General features: G+C 38.6%; 1 protein-coding gene across 1 annotated transcript; it reads right to left on the bottom strand.

Annotated features, from left to right (window-relative positions):
* Positions 1-127: 127 nt before the first annotated feature.
* On the bottom strand, positions 128-7,798 carry LOC121376028 (lysozyme-like). Its single transcript, XM_041503791.1, has 5 exons — positions 7,775-7,798; positions 3,748-3,829; positions 2,959-2,996; positions 1,236-1,350; positions 128-611 (listed from the first exon to the last, which is right to left on the bottom strand). The coding sequence occupies exons 2-5, from the start codon at positions 3,803-3,805 to the stop codon at positions 403-405; spliced, it is 420 nt and encodes a 139-aa protein (XP_041359725.1). The 5' UTR covers positions 3,806-3,829; positions 7,775-7,798; the 3' UTR covers positions 128-402.
* Positions 7,799-18,640: the final 10,842 nt, after the last annotated feature.

The following is an 18,640-nucleotide window of genomic DNA, read 5'->3' on the forward strand; positions in this document are numbered from 1 at the left end:
CCTTATTCATCTTTAGAAGTCAAGATACATGTATAATGATCACGCTGAAACTCTTAAAGATATCATCCCGTAGATTTATACGTTATTATTTAAATTAGTCTTGCTGTGAACACAAATGAAAACACTGCACTAATAAGTTTTTATTTGCTTTCATTACACACAAAGTTAATGTTTTGAAACGGGCAACACATTCGAACTAGATTAGTATTCCTGTTATTGAAAAAAAAAAGGTTGCGCTAAATTGAAAAAGAATAGATATGCTCGATTTCGAGACAGTAAAGTTGGTCTTAATGCATTTGACAGTCGCTGAATTTTTCATTTATGAAGAACTGTTAATGAAGTTGTTATTAAGTGAAAATGGTTTTCTTTTTAATATCTAGTCGTCAGGAAGGCAAGTCTCCACTATGCGTCAGGGAGGCAGGTCTGCACCGAACTCCAGAATGCGTTTGGCGTGGTGGTGTCTCTGCATCCAAACAGTCCACCTTTGTGTATTTTCGCGTAGTCCTCACACGTGGGCTTGCGGCCTTTTGTGCAGAATTTGCCGTACCTTTTCAAGTACTGCATGACGCACACCTTGGCACAGCACGCGTCATTAGCACATTCCTCCCAACCTGCAAACACAGATATTGAAGTTCATAATAATTAGGTTTTTCACTTCTTCTTTTTCATAACCATCGCAGTTTGAATTGGTAATGGAAACATTAAAAATGAATAACGCACGCACATACAAAGATATTTTCCGAGAGAATCAGACATAGAGTCTAGGGGTGGACAGGGGAAGACAGAGAGAGAAATAGATGGCTGGGGAGAGATAACCCAATTGGAAGGGAGGTGGAGAGATTAACCCTTTTATGCATCTTCGCAAGTCATGGTACCATTCCTTATGCAGTAGTTATACGGAATGGTACCTTGGTTTGCGAAGATGTTCTTTATGGTGACACATGTGGAAGACTTGAATGAGGATTCAGGATTATATTATGAAGAGATAAGACAACAGGTCGGCTGAAATACTATTAATAGTACGTGTACTAAATATAAGCGGGTTAGCAATGTTGATCGGGTGCAGGTCGCCGCGAAGGTGGGTATTTCGTTTACACCGGGATAACCCCGGAATCCTCCCCTGATGAACGACAGGGATTATCGGATAATCATTTGCAAAATCATTTGGAAATGCCTGGAAAAGATCTGAGGTAAAAACAGAAGTTTAATTGCAATAAATTGATATGGAAACTTACTGGCTCCTAGCCTGCCACAGTCGATCCAGTACGGGTACGTGATTTCATATTGCCCACAAACACGAATGCCGCGCTCGTCTTCTCGGCAGGTGTTGCCCTGGCAACCACTGACGGCCTTGAAATAAAGTTAAAGGTTGTTTTGTTTAACAACATGACTAGAACCCATTGATGTATTAATCATCAGCTATTGGAAAGAAATGTTTTATTTAACGACGCACTCAACACATTTTTATTTGCGGTTATATGGCGTCAGACATATGGTTAAGGACCACACAGATATTGAGGGAGAAAACCCACTGTCGCCACTTCATGGGCTACTCTTTTCGATTAGCACCAGCTGTGGAGCACTGGCTGGGACGAGAAATAGCCCAGTGGGTCCACCAACGGAAATCGATCCTAGACCGACCGCGAATCAAGCGAACACTTTACTACTGGACTACGTCCCGCCCCCATCGGCTATTGGATGTCAAACATTTGGTAAGTTGTTATATATAGACTTAGAATGGAAACTCGCTATATTTGTTTCTGTTAGTAGTAAGGGACCTTTTATATGCACCATCCCACAGACAGGATAGCACAGCCTTTGATATACCAGTCGTGGTGCACTAGCTGGATTGATAAATAGCCCAATGGTCCACCGACAGAATCGATCCCAGACCGAGAGCGCACCATGCGAGCGATTTACCACTGGGCTACGTCCCGCCACGCCTTGAAATAAAACCAGGGGCCATTTATTCAAACGATTATGTATTAACAGAAATATTCAATGCCAAGAACTAAAACAATACAAATAGTAACTGAAAATATTATGTCGAACGTTGATTTTGAACAAGCAAAGGTATCCATAAACCATCAAATCTGAAGTTTCTTTTTGTATTTCTGCATAATAATTAAATGGGGATATGTCACACTAGCCCAGGGTTAATTTAACTATGCTTTGAACTGGGCCCACAACTTTAGCAAACTAGCTGTGTGTGTGTTTGTTTGTTTGTGTGTGTGTGTGTGTGTGTGTGTGTGTGTGTGTGTGTGTGTGTGTGTGTGCAATGGCGTAGCCAGCATGACTACTGGAATTTTCCCAGATGTATTTTATTTTTCTCATGACACTGATATTTATTTTACAGGTCTGGGTTTTCCTCGGCGTTTTTTTTCCTCCCTGGCTACACCCCAGGTGTTTGTATGTATGTGCGTGCGTGTGTGTGCATGTGTGTGTTCCTTCAACACTGACCGATAACTGTCATTGTTAGACAGATATTTCATTCAAAGGACGCGGTATGTACTGCCTTGCTTATGGGATGATGATGATGATGCTTCTTAATAGGAAGGTGCGGGACGTAGACCAGTGGTAAAGCACTCGCTCGATGCGCGGTCGATTTGGGATCGATCCCCGTCTGTGGGCCCATACGGCTATTTGTCGTTCCAGCCAGTGCACCATATGTCGCAATTAAAGAATGTTTGACATCCAATTGCCGATTATTAATAAAGCAATGTGTTCTAGTGGTGTCGTTAAACAAAAACAAATGTTTTCGTAATAGGGGTAGCTTATGTGGTTGCAGCGAATATTGTCTCTCACTTTCTGGACCAAGTGTCAAAACAGCCATATATTAGACACGAAATAACCTTTGGATTGTTTCGCATTTTATTTGTGTCTCGTTGTCATAGAATTAACCCCACTCCGCTAACCCCACTGCACTTTCTTGACGGGTGGAGATATCCATAAACTTACCCCACATATGCATGTCAAACAATCATCGTCAAGGCCTCCTGGAATATAAATAGACGTGTTATTTAGCTTTGACTTTACTGCAGTCGGAAATTAAAAGCACCTATAGTATTCGTTTATTTACTGTGATTACCAGGGCCCGTTCCACGAAGCGATCTTAACCCTAACAACCTTATGCACTTAAGGTGATCTTTGCGCTAAGGTCGCTTTGTGGAACGAAGCCCAGGCCCCATGCTTATAAATCTTTAATGACGTCACACGCTAATCTCGATTGAGATTCAAAACTTCTACTGACGCCAGTAGAAGTTTTGAATCTCAATCGAGATTAGTCACACGCATGTTATTTGTATTGCGTTGTCATGACATTATTGTCCCAATAGAGTATTAGAGTCTTGAGTCTAGACTCTAAAAGTTTTATAAGCACCATGCCAGGACATTTATGATGCAATAAAGTTACCAAAGGACGTAGGTAAGACAGTCTTGATTATCCAGTGGAAATGAAAACAAAATACAACATCAATTGAGGAACGTAAGGTCGGAATGTAGATTGTGGTGGGTGAAGGAGCTTCCAATTTTGAGAAGGAAAATGTTATCCCTATTGTATTGTTGCAGTGAAGTTTGTTTTCTGGCCACCAATAGTGTTTTAGATCATTTATACAAAACAAAGGCACTCCTAAGTTAAATTAAGTTTAAAAAAAAAATATGTTTTCGATGTGGTGGGTGACTGTCTGCCCCTTATTTTCACCTCTAGAACTTTAGTCTTGTATTTCACCATGGTTACTTATAACTTACTAGCAGTCACGTGCACCATCACTAGTGCTGAGAGGATGGATAAACGGAACAAAAACATCTTCAACCTTTGCAACGAGAATACCTGTAGAATACAATTTAATTTTGACAACATAAAACAAATTATATTTATTATTAACATTGTACCCAGTCTAAAATACCTTGAGGGGTACTAAAAATGAGAACTGGGGCACGATAATATCTGTTGCGTGCATTGGCATAAGGGCTCCCATTTTTTTAGGGGGTGGGGTGGGTTTTTCTTCCTTTTTTTGCCAGAATTAAACGAAAAGGGCCGAATCTGGATAACAACATATATTCATATTTACATTACTGTCGAACAGCTAAATAAGGTTGCAAACGATCAACTACACATTTTAATATGGATTATAACTAATATTGTGAGTAGAATGATGGAAATTCATGGTGAAATGGTTTCATGCCAGCTTATTTTGCCCCAATATGTCTGTCGTTATTGCACACATTTGAGGATTTGCTTCAACCTTGGGATGGGGGAGGGGGCGTTGCCCTCTTTCGTACGATTATGGCCGCGACGATTGCGTTTACGAACTAGTAGACTGGTCCCCGGTCAATCTGATTAAAATTAGCTCTACTGGGTCTAGCCAGTAGATCTAACAGCATTGCGTGGACTCCCATGTCCAGGTGACATTTCATCTATAAATAACAATTTAAATATCGACCAATTACACTTCGCCTTTTATAGCGTTATTCGGGAGCATACAAATTCTAAAAATATCGGGCGAGACTATTTATGCAATAGGCGAACTTGATGGTCTATTTCAACATTGAAAAAACAGGGGGAAAAGTGCAGTAATAAACTTTGGATTGTATACTAGTATAAACAGATTTTATGGCTATACCACCAGGGGTTTTATTTCGTCTTGAAACGAATTTTATATAACATTTTATATTGCAATTAGTTTCCGGCATACTTCGTAATTCACACGAATCATTTCGTATACCCCCGGCATAATCCCGAATGTTTTCAAATTATTTTCAAATCACTGGCATGATTTTGCAAGTAAGGTTTTGATTGGTCGAATGAAAGGTCAACTGGACATGAGCTCCAACGGGCTGCTGTTAGATCTACACGTAATAGTGGAGCTAATTTTAATTAGATTGGTTCCCGGTGTGGTCATTTGGTTTAACGTGAAGCGCATAAACCAGTTCAGCTAACTTTTTTTTTTTTTGTTTTTTTTTTTTTCTACTCGGTCTTGCTGAACTCAGCCATGCCATGATCTTCTCCAGCTGACAGAAATGGCAGTTCCAACTCCGCCCCCTCCCCCCCACTCCTTTCTAGTTACGGCCATGATTATATATATGTAGTCCCTTTCTGTAAAACATTTTCTCTTGGTCTTCCAAAAAAGCTCTCATCGACATCAATAACTTAATCACCATTGGCAAATACTGGTCCACGCAAGTTTTGCTTGTGTTTTTTTAGTTTAGGAAAGATATAGAAGTCTTCAGCTATAGACAGCCAATTGTCAGTTGTGCACAGGTGTATTGCCTGAAGCAGAAACACACCTGCTCGAACCTTTTCTCGAAATATTTTTTGATATTCTCTCTCTCAACCTATGAAATTCAGTGGCCATTGGTAGTATGACTTCACTGCTGATAATCACGACTGCCACCTTACTGTTCCAGAAAACTGATGACACCTGCTTCGCAGCTTGAAATTCTTTGATGAGGTAGTGCATCATGTTTCCTCTGCTTGCTCTGAAGTTTTGACTCTGGGTCAAAGTGGTGCACCCATGTCTCATCCTGGGCTACAAATGCCTTGAGAAAGTTTGCCAGATTCTGCTGATAACATGACAAAAGGTCTCTGGAAATGTCCATTCTAGTCAGCTTTTGGTCTGCGTTAACATTCTGGGTACCAATCTTGCTGAAAGCTTGTTCATGTGGAGTGTATCCGGGCGCGTATACATGAATAATTATATTTAGGTCAAGCCCGAGTAATCTGGCGGCAAAAGAGCTAGACGAACATTTGGACAGTTATCAACACTCTTTTACCTTCATGTTTCTTCCTATCGTGTGTCTATTAATGATTACTATGTGATTTTGTTTTATTAGGGAGCTCGAAAATGGTCGATGTAAAGGTATTTAACGTCAAACATAGGATTGTTGTTATATTAGAGTGGGAATCTTTGATTTTGATTTTTGTAGGCAGCGATTGCCCAGAATTTATATAGATTGGTCTCTAACGGTAAGAGAGTGTTGATAACTGTCCAAATGTCACTCTCTTTTTAGTTTTCGGGCTAATTTAGGTCTAAATTGTGGCGAGCGACGTTTCTTGGGGTGGTTGACACATGCTATATTAAATATATTTTGTTTTTAAAGAAAAAAAAAAGATCGCTTGAGCGGGGATGGGTGGGCTTCGACTCCCGAAACTCCCGCCTGAACAAATGCTTGGTATCAGTTAAGATTGACTGTACTGAACAAAACTGGATCCCAGTAGAATTAGCAATATGTTTACTCGGTGTTGTTTTAATTCTCGTCAATCAGCCATAACCATGCGGTAGACAGCCTAAACTTGGGTTTGAGATGAGGCATCTTTAGGACAACCTGATCACATGGGTCATACAGTGTACTATCCTGCCACAGTTAAATTCAGCATAAGGAGACATCCCATTTTTATGTAGATACTGGTTTACCTATCATTTCTCGTTTTTCTACATTGTGCTTGTTTTTTCTAACCCTATCGAATTTTAAAGTAGATTTCTCGGAAACGTACAGTTACTACTCTGTAAAGTAATATTCTTAGTTCCAAGAGATGGTAGTGTTTATAACTGAGTTCAAACTTATAACTGAGTTCATAAAAAGCAATATATGCTCTTCAAAAAAAAGTAGGGGAACCTGAAATATTAATGTTAATATCAACTGTTAGACCGAACATACGTTTTGACCACAGACATCCTAGTAACGAACGTTCAGGTCTGTTTATCAACACACCGAAACACGTTCCATAGTTTGCGCATGCATCACGCAGTTGCCCCGTACGCGTGCGTGGGGTGTCATTCTCGATTTTGACCATTTCCAGGAAGGTCCAGTAATCACTGTGGAACACTATTTCTGTCAATGTTTTTCATTCTGTTGATCATACAGTTGTTATTGTTTTGTTTTTAGTCATTTTTATCGTTTGAATTTGCGATTTACTGATAAAAAAAATCGTCAACTTTCAAATTTCACTTCTGACCCAAATCGTCCTTCAAGATCTTTGACGGTCATAAAATCTACTGTAATACTGAACTACCGGTTGTAATGTTTGCCTAATTAATTCACTATTATTATATAACCATTCCCCACAGCTATTATACCTTACAATTTTGGCAATTGTAAATTCTTATTAGAGTTCCCCTACTTTTTTTGAAGAGTATATATTATTATAGGGTTAAACTATCAGCTGTCACGTCACATTTGACCAACTCGATGGTTGCGTTGTAACCCCCCCCCCCCCCCCCCCCCCCCACACACACACACACACATACACACTCCTGACTTCCGACGGTTACGCTCAACTAAGCGGTCGTACGATGAGAATCGATATGTAATAGCGCTCAGATAGGACAGTCGTAGAAGCCGTGAGATCAAAGAGTTAGCCGACTCCGTCGTGACAGTTGGTAGTAATAGCATAAGGCCACGAACGTTTTTATCTCCCGTCGGGCGCATTGTCCTGAAGCATAAGCACCCACGCTCGACGCTTTTCGTATAAATTAGTATGTGCAGAATCTGTTGTATTTATTCATTTTGCCTCAAGCCATATCAAGTTATTTCATTTAATAAACTGGCATGGCATTTTGGCGAAACGAATAATACACCTGAGTGCCAATTAATTAAAAATGTATACATCGTGATACGTTTATGACGTTTGCATTTCTCTGACTACAACCAGTTTCGTGATAAAGTTTCTAATAAGTTCCTTTCACTGCCCCACGTGTCATATATAATTACATATCCCAGCTATAAGCTTTTATGTATGAAAATACAAAGCAAGAAAAATAGAAGATCAACTTACCGCAGAGCAGCTGTTAGACAAACAAATGTTCCAGTGCAGTGATTTTGGGTGTTATATAGTTGTTCTTGGGTTTAAAAAAAAACAAAATCATCCATATATACATATGTTTTCACACTGTGTGAAAAAAACATATACATATATGTGTTAGATATCACAGTACACCTTGCATAAGCGATGTGTCCATCAGTGCCGGTGAAACAGGTGTGAACACTTTTCATCCTCGCGTGTATGTGTGAAATAGAAAAAGGGGTTTTTTTTTTTTTTTTGCTATCGGTCTTCGTGTTAGGTTAATCTGTTTCAGGCTGATAGGTTCTGGGTTCAAATCCTAGTGCCAGCTCCACCCAGTGTAAGCAAATAGATCACTGGGGATGTATAACTCAGCTACATTTTTCTGTTTTTAATTTAAATTTTTAAAATTATTATTATTTTTTATTATTATTATTATTATTTTATTTTTTGTTCATTAATTATTAACTTTTGTCATGTTTTGTTTTTTTGTTGTGGTTTGAGTTGTGGGATCGAACCTCTTACGTGGACTCTTTACGGGTTCCCGCCCCAGCCAGTGCCCGTGACTGGTATTGTAAAGGCCTTGGTATGTGATGTTTTATCCGTGGGAATGAGACATTCTTTCATTTATTGTCGAAGTACCCCCATTGTCGTATGTTCTTTTTCGATTGTTAAAATTGAGCTATTGAAAAGAGATTCTTGTTACTAGTATTATCAAACCTCTAAACATTAAGGCTTGAACTTACAAAGTCTGTTTTTGTAGCGTTTACCAGCAAACAGAATGCATATACGTATAAACCATATTGCATGAAAGTACGGGGACGCATATATGGAATCTACTCAACCTAGCTATAAAAAGTAAAGTTTGTTTTATTTAACGACGCCGCTAGAGCACATTGATTTTTTATCTTATCATCGGCTATTGGACGTCAAACATATGGTCATTCTGACACTGTTTTTAGAGGAAACCCGCTGTCGCCACATAGGCTACTCTTTTTACGACAGGCAGCAAGGGATCTTTTATTTGCGCTTCCCACAGGCAGGATAGCACAAACCATGGCCTTTGTTGAACCAGTTATGGATCACTGGTCGGTGCAAGTGGTTTACACCTACCCATTGAGCCTTGCGGAGCACTCACTCAGGGTTTGGAGTCGGTATCTCGATTAAAAATCCCATGCCTCGACTGGGATCCGAACCCAGTACCTACCAGCCTGTAGACCGATGGCCTGCCACGACGCCACCGAGGCCGGTATCAACCTAGCTATATGTTTAGAAAGTGATTGTTGCGGATTACGTAGGGGCGGGACGTACGCTGATAGCCCAGCGGTAAAACTCTCGCCTGATTTGCGGTCGATCTATTCCCGTCGGACCGGCCTCGGTGGCATCGTGGTTAGGTCATCGGTCTACAGGCTGGTAGGTACTGGGTTCGGATCCCAGTCGAGGCATTGAAATTTTAATCCAGATACCGACTCAAAACCCTGAGTGAGTGCTCCGCAAGGCTCAATGGGTAGGTGTAAACAACTTGCACCGACCAGTGATCCATAACTGGTTCAACAAAGGCCATGGTTTGTGCTATCCTGCCTGTGGGAAGCGCAAATAAAAGATCCCTTGCTGCTAATCGGAAAGAGTAGCCCACGTAGTGGCGACAGCGGGTTTCCTCTCAAAATCTGTGTGGTCCTTAACCATATGTCTGACGCCATATAACCGTAAATAAAATGTGTTGAGTGCGTCGTTAAATAAAACATTTCTTTCTTTCTTTCTCTTCCCGTCGGTGGGCCAATTGGGCTATTTATCGTTCCAGCCAGTGCTCCATAACTGGTGTAACAAAGGCTATAGTATGTACTATCCTGTCTGTGGGATGCTGCATATAAAATATATCTTGGAAAGAGTAGCACATGGAGTGGCGGCAGCGGGTTTCCTCTCTCATTATCTGTGTGGTCCTTAACCATATGTCCAAGTGTGTAGAGTGCGTCGTTAAAGTCACCATCCCTTGTTTTTAAACACGACGGCGTGTTTGTACTATTAGAGCTGTTTCTTTTTCTGATTGAAATCGGATATTACTTAGATTTGATTATCCATTTCCTTACATCCGAAGTGTTTCTCATCATATTGGTGCTTTTAATACCATGAAATCCATTTTTCACATTAAAACAAACCCACACATTCCTCTGCGAAGTAACGGTTATGGAGACGAACTCTAGTCTATTTTGAGGGTATTTCCACGTTTCAGCGTCACAGATACTTGTTCCACTCTATTGTAACTTTATCTAAAGGTATTACAGGTTTGTAGATTAACCAAACTTATGAGGGATTTGACTACCAACTGTCACGACGGAGCTGGCCAACTCGCCGATTTCTCGACTTCTACGACTGTCCAGTTGCTAGTCTGAGCACTCTTACAACTCCATTCTTATCGTATACAACTTCTACGACCGATTGTTTGTTATAATCTGAGCGCACCCATCGTAAGTCAGGAGTTTGGAAAATACAAGGCAACCATCGAGTTGGCCAACGTCGTTGTGACAGTTGACAGTCTTCACCTAGCATTAGTATAAATTTTCACGGGTAGAAACCATGGTCTGCGACTTTAAATAAAACATTTCTTCCTTTCTTGGCGGATTACGTATATGTATACGCACACGGATTACGGGGGGGGGGGGGGGGGGGGGGGGTGGGGGGGGGGGGGGGGGTTGACGTTGTCCAATGGTAAAGCGCTCGCCTGATGCGCGGTAGGTCTAGGATCGATCCCCTTTGATGGGCCCATCGGGCTATTTCTCGTTCCAGCCAGTGCACAACGACTGGTATATCAAAGGCCGTGGCATGTGCTATCCTGTCTGTAGGATGGTTCATATAAAAGATCCCTTGCTACTAATGGAACAATGTAGCGGGTTTACTCTCTAAGACTATATGTCAAAAGTGTTTGACATCCAATAGCCGATGACTAATAATCAATGTGCTATAGTGGTTTCGTTAAACAAAACAGAATTTAATTTTAACAATGCTTACACATCTGTATTTGAGAAAAACACCCCAGGTTTTGTAAATTCGGCTCTAAATATTTCATGACATCCGAAATGCCTGGATTTTGTACGTATGGAAAGGTTAACATTCTTGTTTTACTTTTAACCGTTTAGATGACATTATGTTTGCATTTACCATAGTTTGACATCCAGTGGCCGATGTATTGTTCGTGCTGGGATGTCGTTAAACATCCATCCATTCATTCACTCACTCATTCATTCATTCATTCATTCATTCATTCATTCATCCATTCATCCATTCATTCATCCATTCATTCATTCATTTAACCGTTTATGAAAATGATCGGATATGATGATTGTGGCTTCCTGTTACCTGATCCAGAATTACGGTATATATAAAACCCAAAGGCAATATTATTTTGTTTGTTCGCAGATGTTTTTTTCCACCCACGTGTAAAGTAAAAACGCATGTAACGAGATACGTTACATTACACCTCTCCGTTATCATATCGACGTCAAAGTAAGAGGTGACAAGTGCGAGGTGTGATCAATGTGTTCTACCTTACACACGAGTTACGTTCACAAGCTAAATATTATTTTATATTATGAAAATAATTTTTTGTTGCTACAATATTATATCGGGTGATTTATAAAAATGTTCCACGTTGAATACATGTATTGGAAAACGTATGCATAAAAGGACATTGAAAATGTGTCGAAACTAGTTTATTGTATCGACTTTTGATAGTTATATTTTTTCTTTGATAAAAGGTTTACATTTAAAATGAAAAACAGGTTTGATTTGTTTAACGATACCACTAGAGCACATTGATTTGTTAATAATTGACTACTGAATATTAAATATTTTTCATTCTGACATGTTTTTACAGCAAGATATCTTTTATATGCAGTTTTCCACAGATAGGACAGTATAGTACTTTTAAAATGGTGCATGATACAAAAGTAAATGGTAGAGAAAGTCTATTCCATTGAGAACCTATGAAAACAATGGTCTAGCAGTCCACATATTCTTCTAACGCAGCCCATAGTCTTTATTTTAGGATGACATTACCTTTCTATGTTCCCCCATTACAAGTTTATGGACTATTACGTATGCAAGTTTCTCTTAGTTTGCTGTCCTGCGAAAAGGTCGTAGAAAACCTTGAAAAGGACGTCTGTACATGGTTAATCGACCATCGATTTCTTTACGTACAGTAGATTTGTAGTAGCTTCTTAATGGTACACCGGCCTCGGTGGCGTCGTGGCAGGCCATCGGTCTACAGGCTGGTAGGTACTGGGTTCGGATCCCAGTCGAGGCATAGGATTTTTAATCGAGATACCGACTCCAAACCCTGAGTTTCCGCAAGACTCACTGGGTAGGTGTAAACCACTTGCATCGACCAGTGATCCATAACTGGTTCAGCAAAGGCCATGGTTTGTGCTATCCTGCCTGTGGGAAGCGCAAATAAAAGATCCCTTGCTGCTGATCGGAAGAGTAGCCCATGTAATGGCGACAGCGGGTTTCCTCTCAAAATCTGTGTGGTCCTTAACCATATGTCTGACGCCATATAACCGTAAATAAAATGTGTTGAGTGCGTCGTTAAATAAAACATTTCTTTCTTTCTTAATGGTACAGAAACGATACACACACACACACACACACACACACACACATACACACGTGCGCGCACGCTTGATGCGCGGTCGGTTTGGGATCGATTGCTTTTTAAGAAAAAGAACAAATGAATTAGGCACAAGTTACTAGGCCTGTATCGATCCCCATCGGTGGGGTCATTGGTCTATTTTTCGTATCCTGTCTGTGGGATGGTGCATATAAAAGATCCCTTGCTACTAATGGACAAAATGTCAAAATGACCAAATGTTTGACAACCAATAGCCGATGATTAATAAATCAAAGTGCTCTAGTGGTGTCGTTAACAAAAACAAAAAACAAACTTCAACTGCACAATATCTTAAACGGACTGCCACTTTAAAATTTGTTACGACTAAAATCCCCTTTTTGATGACTAAAATTGCACATTAAAGATATCGTCCTGTTTAGAATATCAGTATTCGTATAAATAAGGTGTTTGGTGTCGTCCTAATGTTTGTAATAGTCCAAATCGGATTTTATTTTCCAATAATTTCATACCTACGAAAATATACATATTAGGAGGAAAATCAGCAATGACTGATGAACATACAGCTGCAAACATATTACATACGTACACACTGGTATCCTAAACATATAAGTTTGTTTTGTTTAACGACACCACTAGAACACATTGATTTATTAATCATCGGCTATTAGAAGGAAGGAAATGTTTTAACGACGCACTCAACACATTTATCCGTCCTGCCGTACGCGTGCGGTTAGGATACTACGATTGAAAGAATTATTTCTAAAATAATCGCTCGCATCGCTCGAATCGCTCGCGTCGCTCGCGTCTTGTTAGGATACAGCTTTAGGAAAAAAAAGAAAACAATGTTTTATTTAACGACGCACTCGACACATTTTATTTACGGTTATATGGCGTCAAACATATGGTTAAGGACCACACAGATATTGAGAGAGGAAATCCGCTGTCGCCACTTCATGGGCTACTCTTTTCGATTAGCAGCAAGGAATGTTTTATATGCACCATCCCACAGACAGGGTAGTACATACCACGGCCTTTGATATACCAATTGTGGTGCACTGGCTAATACAGCTTAACAGAACTGTCATATCCTGTAATATACGGATAATCCAAATAAATGATTTTTTACAGTTTCGAATGCACCAGCTTCATGACCCGTGAAGTTGGGGAAAAGCTGACGTTTTCAAAATTAGTCGCACCTAAAGCGGATGAGAACTAATTGAATTGTCACGCCTTCGGGCTATATAGTTGCTGTTCTTTGCCCATTCGACGGGAATTGGTTGCTGTGACGGTACATGCTCTTAATTTCTTTTCGCCTGTGGCGATATTAATTGTTTTAGAGGCCGTGTGCAGTTCCAGTGCACTTAGCCAAGGTGGGCAACTTGTTACGTGATACCTTTGCGCGACGGTCGTCGAGCTTTTCTATTACACACCTAGCGCAGGTGTGGAGGCCATGTGGCCAATAGTTACGTAATAACTCCGCTAGTGCTGTTTATGACCAGGGGATTGCTCGCGGAATGGCGACAGCCAGTCTGACGATCAGAGAAAAATATACCAACTCTGGGAGAGGTGGAAATATCAGATGATAGGTGAGGTACCGCGTTGTGCCCCCAGGCGATATTCGCTGTCTCTGAGAGTTTTGAATAAATAGCTAGGATTTTAGATATATCGAGGAGAAACACAGGAAGGCTTCCAGGGAACGTTCGTCCGTTAGGACTTGGTAAATATCATTTCTGCTCTGTTGTATAACCTTGATGTGATTGATGTGACTTAAATATTTTAATACTGTATTATACCAATATTATTTAGACGGTGCTCCGGTCATCTGACGCAGTAATCTGTAGGCTCACTGTCCTAAATAATTATAAAAAGCTTAACCAGTCATCCTAGAGGACATAGGTAAACTGTAGGTTATTGTCTTTATGGTGATAGGTACCAGTATTAAGTCTGTATTACAAAGTTATTGAATGAGTAGTTAAGGGTTAATTAAAAATTAACCAGTTAGGAATAGAGTGGTAATTCCTTTATTAATTAAGTTCCCCTGGAAGCGTTTCTCAATTATCACACGTGTGGGTGTTGTGTCACGGTGAAGTGATTAGCATATTGTGTAAACTAGACACCTAGAGATTAACTAATTAAGTGATCAGTTCTGGGTTGTTATTATTGTTGTTATTAATTAACTACTGCGGCAGTACATTTGTCAGCGTAGGTTAATACAGATTCCAAAGTGTATTGTGTTTTGTTGTGTTTTCTAGTGAACTAAACGTGCTATAATAATATATACTTTATATAAGATCGCATCTCTGATCATACCTAGAGACGAGCCACAGCGGGTATAACTGCCTGTTACAGAGAGATCTAATAGATATACAGTTAGGAGAGATGTTTGGACAATCGTGTTTCATTCAGTTACGGGTATTATAGGATCCCCGTGACAGTTGCATAAGTAAGACGTAAGTATGTACGATTATTAAACTATAATAATATCAGACGTTTTATTTCAAACGCAGAAATGCAATTCTAACCAATGATAATAAACTTTTATTTAATATTAATTTATTTTTAATTGACGATTTTAATTTACGTTAAATTACAAAGTTATAGCAATAGTTAGAACAGTGCGTAAAATGGTTTACATCGTTTCTATACATGTATATATGTAAAGCCTGTGACAACTGAAAATTATTTCACTAGGGACATAAATTTGATAATAACTGGTAACTAGTTTATTAATCTCTAGTTATGGTAGTGTAAAGAGGATGTTTTTTTTTATTCCAGAACCTGTTGTTTTATTCCAAAACCTGTTGTTTTATTCCAGAACGTGTTGTTTTGCTGCAGAACGTGTTGTTTTATTCCAGATTGTGTTGTTTTGCTGCAGAACGTGTTGTTTTATTCCAGAACCTGTTGTTTTATTCCAGAACGTGTGGCTTTATTCAAGAACGTGTGTTTTATATCAGGACGTGTGTTGTTTTATTCCAGAACGTGTTGTTTTATTTCAGAACATCTTGTTTTATACAATAACCTATTGTTTTATTCCAGAACGTGTTGTTTTACTCCAGAACATGTTGTTTTATTCCAGAACGTGTGGCTTTATTCAAGAACGTGTGTTTTATATCAGGACGTGTGTTGTTTTATTCCAGAACATCTTGTTTTGCTCCAGAACCTGTTGTTTTATTCTAGAACGTGTTGTTTTATTTCAGAACATCTTGTTTTATCCAGAACCTGTTGTTTTATTCCAGAACGTGTTGTTTTACTCCAGAACATGTTGTTTTATTCCAGAACGTGTTGTTTTATTCAAGAACGTGTGTTTTATATCAGGACGTGTGTTGTTTTATTCCAGAACATCTTGTTTTGCTCCAGAACCTGTTGTTTTATTCTAGAACGTGTTGTTTTATTTCAGAACATCTTGTTTTATACAATAACCTATTGTTTTATTCCAGAACGTGTTGTTTTACTCCAGAACATGTTGTTTTATTCCAGAACGTGTGGCTTTATTCAAGAACGTGTGTTTTATATCAGGACGTGTGTTGTTTTATTCCAGAACGTGTTGTTTTATTCCAGAACGTGTTGTTTTATTCAAGAACGTGTGTTTTATATCAGGACGTGTGTTGTTTTATTCCAGAACATCTTGTTTTGCTCCAGAACCTGTTGTTTTATTCCAGAACATGTTGTTTTATTCCAGAACCTGTTGTTTTATTCCAGAACATGTTGTTTTATTCCAGAACGTGTTGCTTTATTCAAGAACGTGTGTTTTATATCAGGACGTGTGTTGTTTTATTCCAGAACATCTTGTTTTGCTCCAGAACCTGTTGTTTTATTCTAGAACGTGTTGTTTTATTTCAGAACATCTTGTTTTATACAATAACCTATTGTTTTATTCCAGAACGTGTTGTTTTACTCCAGAACGTGTTGTTTTATTCCAGATTGTTTTGCTTCAGCTACCAGCTATGTTGAGAGTTCTTGCCCTCCTGGTGACGTCCATCGTCGTGGTTCAGTCGGGTACGTCAGACACATTTATACTGTGGATTTTGTTCAGTGTATACATTCTGCTACTAGTGCTCATAGACGATTTGGCTCGTTTCTACCTTCCCACATGCATTTAACAGTAGTAGTCCCTATATATATATATATATATATATATATATATATATATATATATATATATATATATATATATAGTGAAAGACCCATCACAAATTGCAAAAGTTTTAATTTCAACTGTAGCACAAAATAACATTAAAAACATGTTTTAGCTTTTTAGTAAAACAAATATGTCGTGTACTCTACCTACTACCTGCTGTGGTTGCCATTTCATTCTCAGTATCTGTCATTTCACATGCTATATGACATACAGGCTTTAGTGATGTAGTGTTTGAGTCATCGATCTGAAGGCTGGGTACAGAGTTCGCATCCTGATAATGGCGCCTGCCCAGGGTTTTAACCGCTTAAAAAGGAGTGTAAGGCCACTACACCGACCTTTCTCTAACATATAATTATTAACCCACTGTTCTTCAGAAACAGCCCAAATAGCCAAGCCGTGTGTCCAGGACACGTGCTTGAACCTTAATTGGATATAAGCACGAAAATCAAGTTAAAATTAATAAAACGAACAAATATGCCTTTAATATAATATAAATGCACACTGTTTTTCTGGCAATGCAACAAATTAATACATACAGTGTGTCAAAGAAATATCTAAATTTCTTTAATACGTCATTAATTTTTATGACTGATATTTATTGCATTGGAATGCTATTCTGCATCTTATACTTTATTTAGTAAACTTCATTTTGCCAAGTAACAAAATTGGTTATTATCAATAGTTCTCTAAAAAAAATTATTATAAATTAATGTGGGCCTGACGTTGATGAATCTCCTCCAACCTAAGTTTAAATTATTATATTTACTATTAATTATTAGTTTAATAAATCATTCTCACCAGATTCTGAATGAAAAAACCCAATTTTCTTACCTTATTAACAAGACCTTATAGATAAAAAAAAAAAACCTAAAATTTCTCGTATATGTACTAGACTGGTTAAACTGTCTTAAAACATATACTATAGCAACACTAGGTATTTTGTGAATGTAGTGGGAAGTCAGTTGATCTTAATCAATTCAAGTGTGCTGAATGTTTTTTTTTTTAGAGTGGACTGTTATACTTCCATTATTTATCCTTTAAAAATCAAGATAATATTTCCATTACTAAATAAATTCTATTCACACTGTCATGGCATGTTGGTTCCAATTTTGTATCAAATGAATCAAAGAAAGCATAATTGTGACAGTTACTTTTATATAATATTCTTTGAAATAAAGATAAAAGCAATCCCCATCCCACAAAGCATAGGGTTAGGCATAATTATTTTTAAAATGCCATAAAACAATGCTTCTGTTAATTCTAAGTAATGTAATTCTTTTAATGTAAATTTGACTGTTTAAAACATTGCAGACCAATCCTATATTAATCTTGTCATATAAAAAACAGCCACTAATATCACGAATGTTTCCCAGTTAGAAGCCGAGATATTGTATTTCCTATTTCAATAGGTTCATGGTTGCCATCTTTAATTTCTATGTAATGTTTCTTCGAACCAGAGTAAACAAATATCTCTATGCAACGAAACAGAGGTTTATGTGATTTATATATAACAATATCATCTAGACAGCCAGAAGCTGTTTTTTCTTTATTTTCGTTAGAGTTTGTTGGTTATATTGGCAGCCATGTTGAATTTATTTCATATATAACTAACTAAGAAGCTTCAAAGACTGGTCACGTTTTACAAAAAGTTTGTAACTTCTGTTGATTTTAGTGACATGCAATCTATGTTTGATTCCGAAATTTATTTGTTTAACTGAATATCGGAAATCTGCACCAAAATAATGAAGAAGTAAGGAAATGTTTTATTTAAAGACGCACTCAACACATTTTATTTACGGTTATATGGCGTCGGACATATGGTTAAGGACCACACAGATATTGAGAGAGGAAACCCGCTGTCGCCACTTCATGGGTTACTCTTTTCGATTAGCAGCAAAGGATCTTTTATATGCACCATCCCATAGACAGGTTAACACATACCACGGCCTTTGATGTACCAGTCGTGGTGCACTGGCTGGAGCGAGAAATAGCCCAATGGGCCCACCGACGGGGATCGATCCCAAACCGACCGTGCATCAAGCGAGCGCTTTACCACTGTGCTACGTCTGCAGGTTCGTAGGAACGACATCTAAGTGGA

Source organism: Gigantopelta aegis, chromosome 6 (assembly GCF_016097555.1).
Source record: "Gigantopelta aegis isolate Gae_Host chromosome 6, Gae_host_genome, whole genome shotgun sequence".
NCBI classification, from domain to species: domain Eukaryota; kingdom Metazoa; phylum Mollusca; class Gastropoda; order Neomphalida; family Peltospiridae; genus Gigantopelta; species Gigantopelta aegis.

Bases quoted from the DNA above. Each gene is read 5' to 3' on its own strand.
- LOC121376028 (XM_041503791.1), bottom strand. From the start codon at position 3,805: ATGTTTTTGTTCCGTTTATCCATCCTCTCAGCACTAGTGATGGTGCAC. The intron at 1,351-2,958 runs GTAAGTTTATGG...CTTTATTTCAAG, and splicing joins GTTTGACATGCATATGTGGG to GCCGTCAGTGGTTGCCAGGG. The intron at 612-1,235 runs GTAAGTTTCCAT...CTGTGTTTGCAG, and splicing joins CTGTGGCAGGCTAGGAGCCA to GTTGGGAGGAATGTGCTAAT.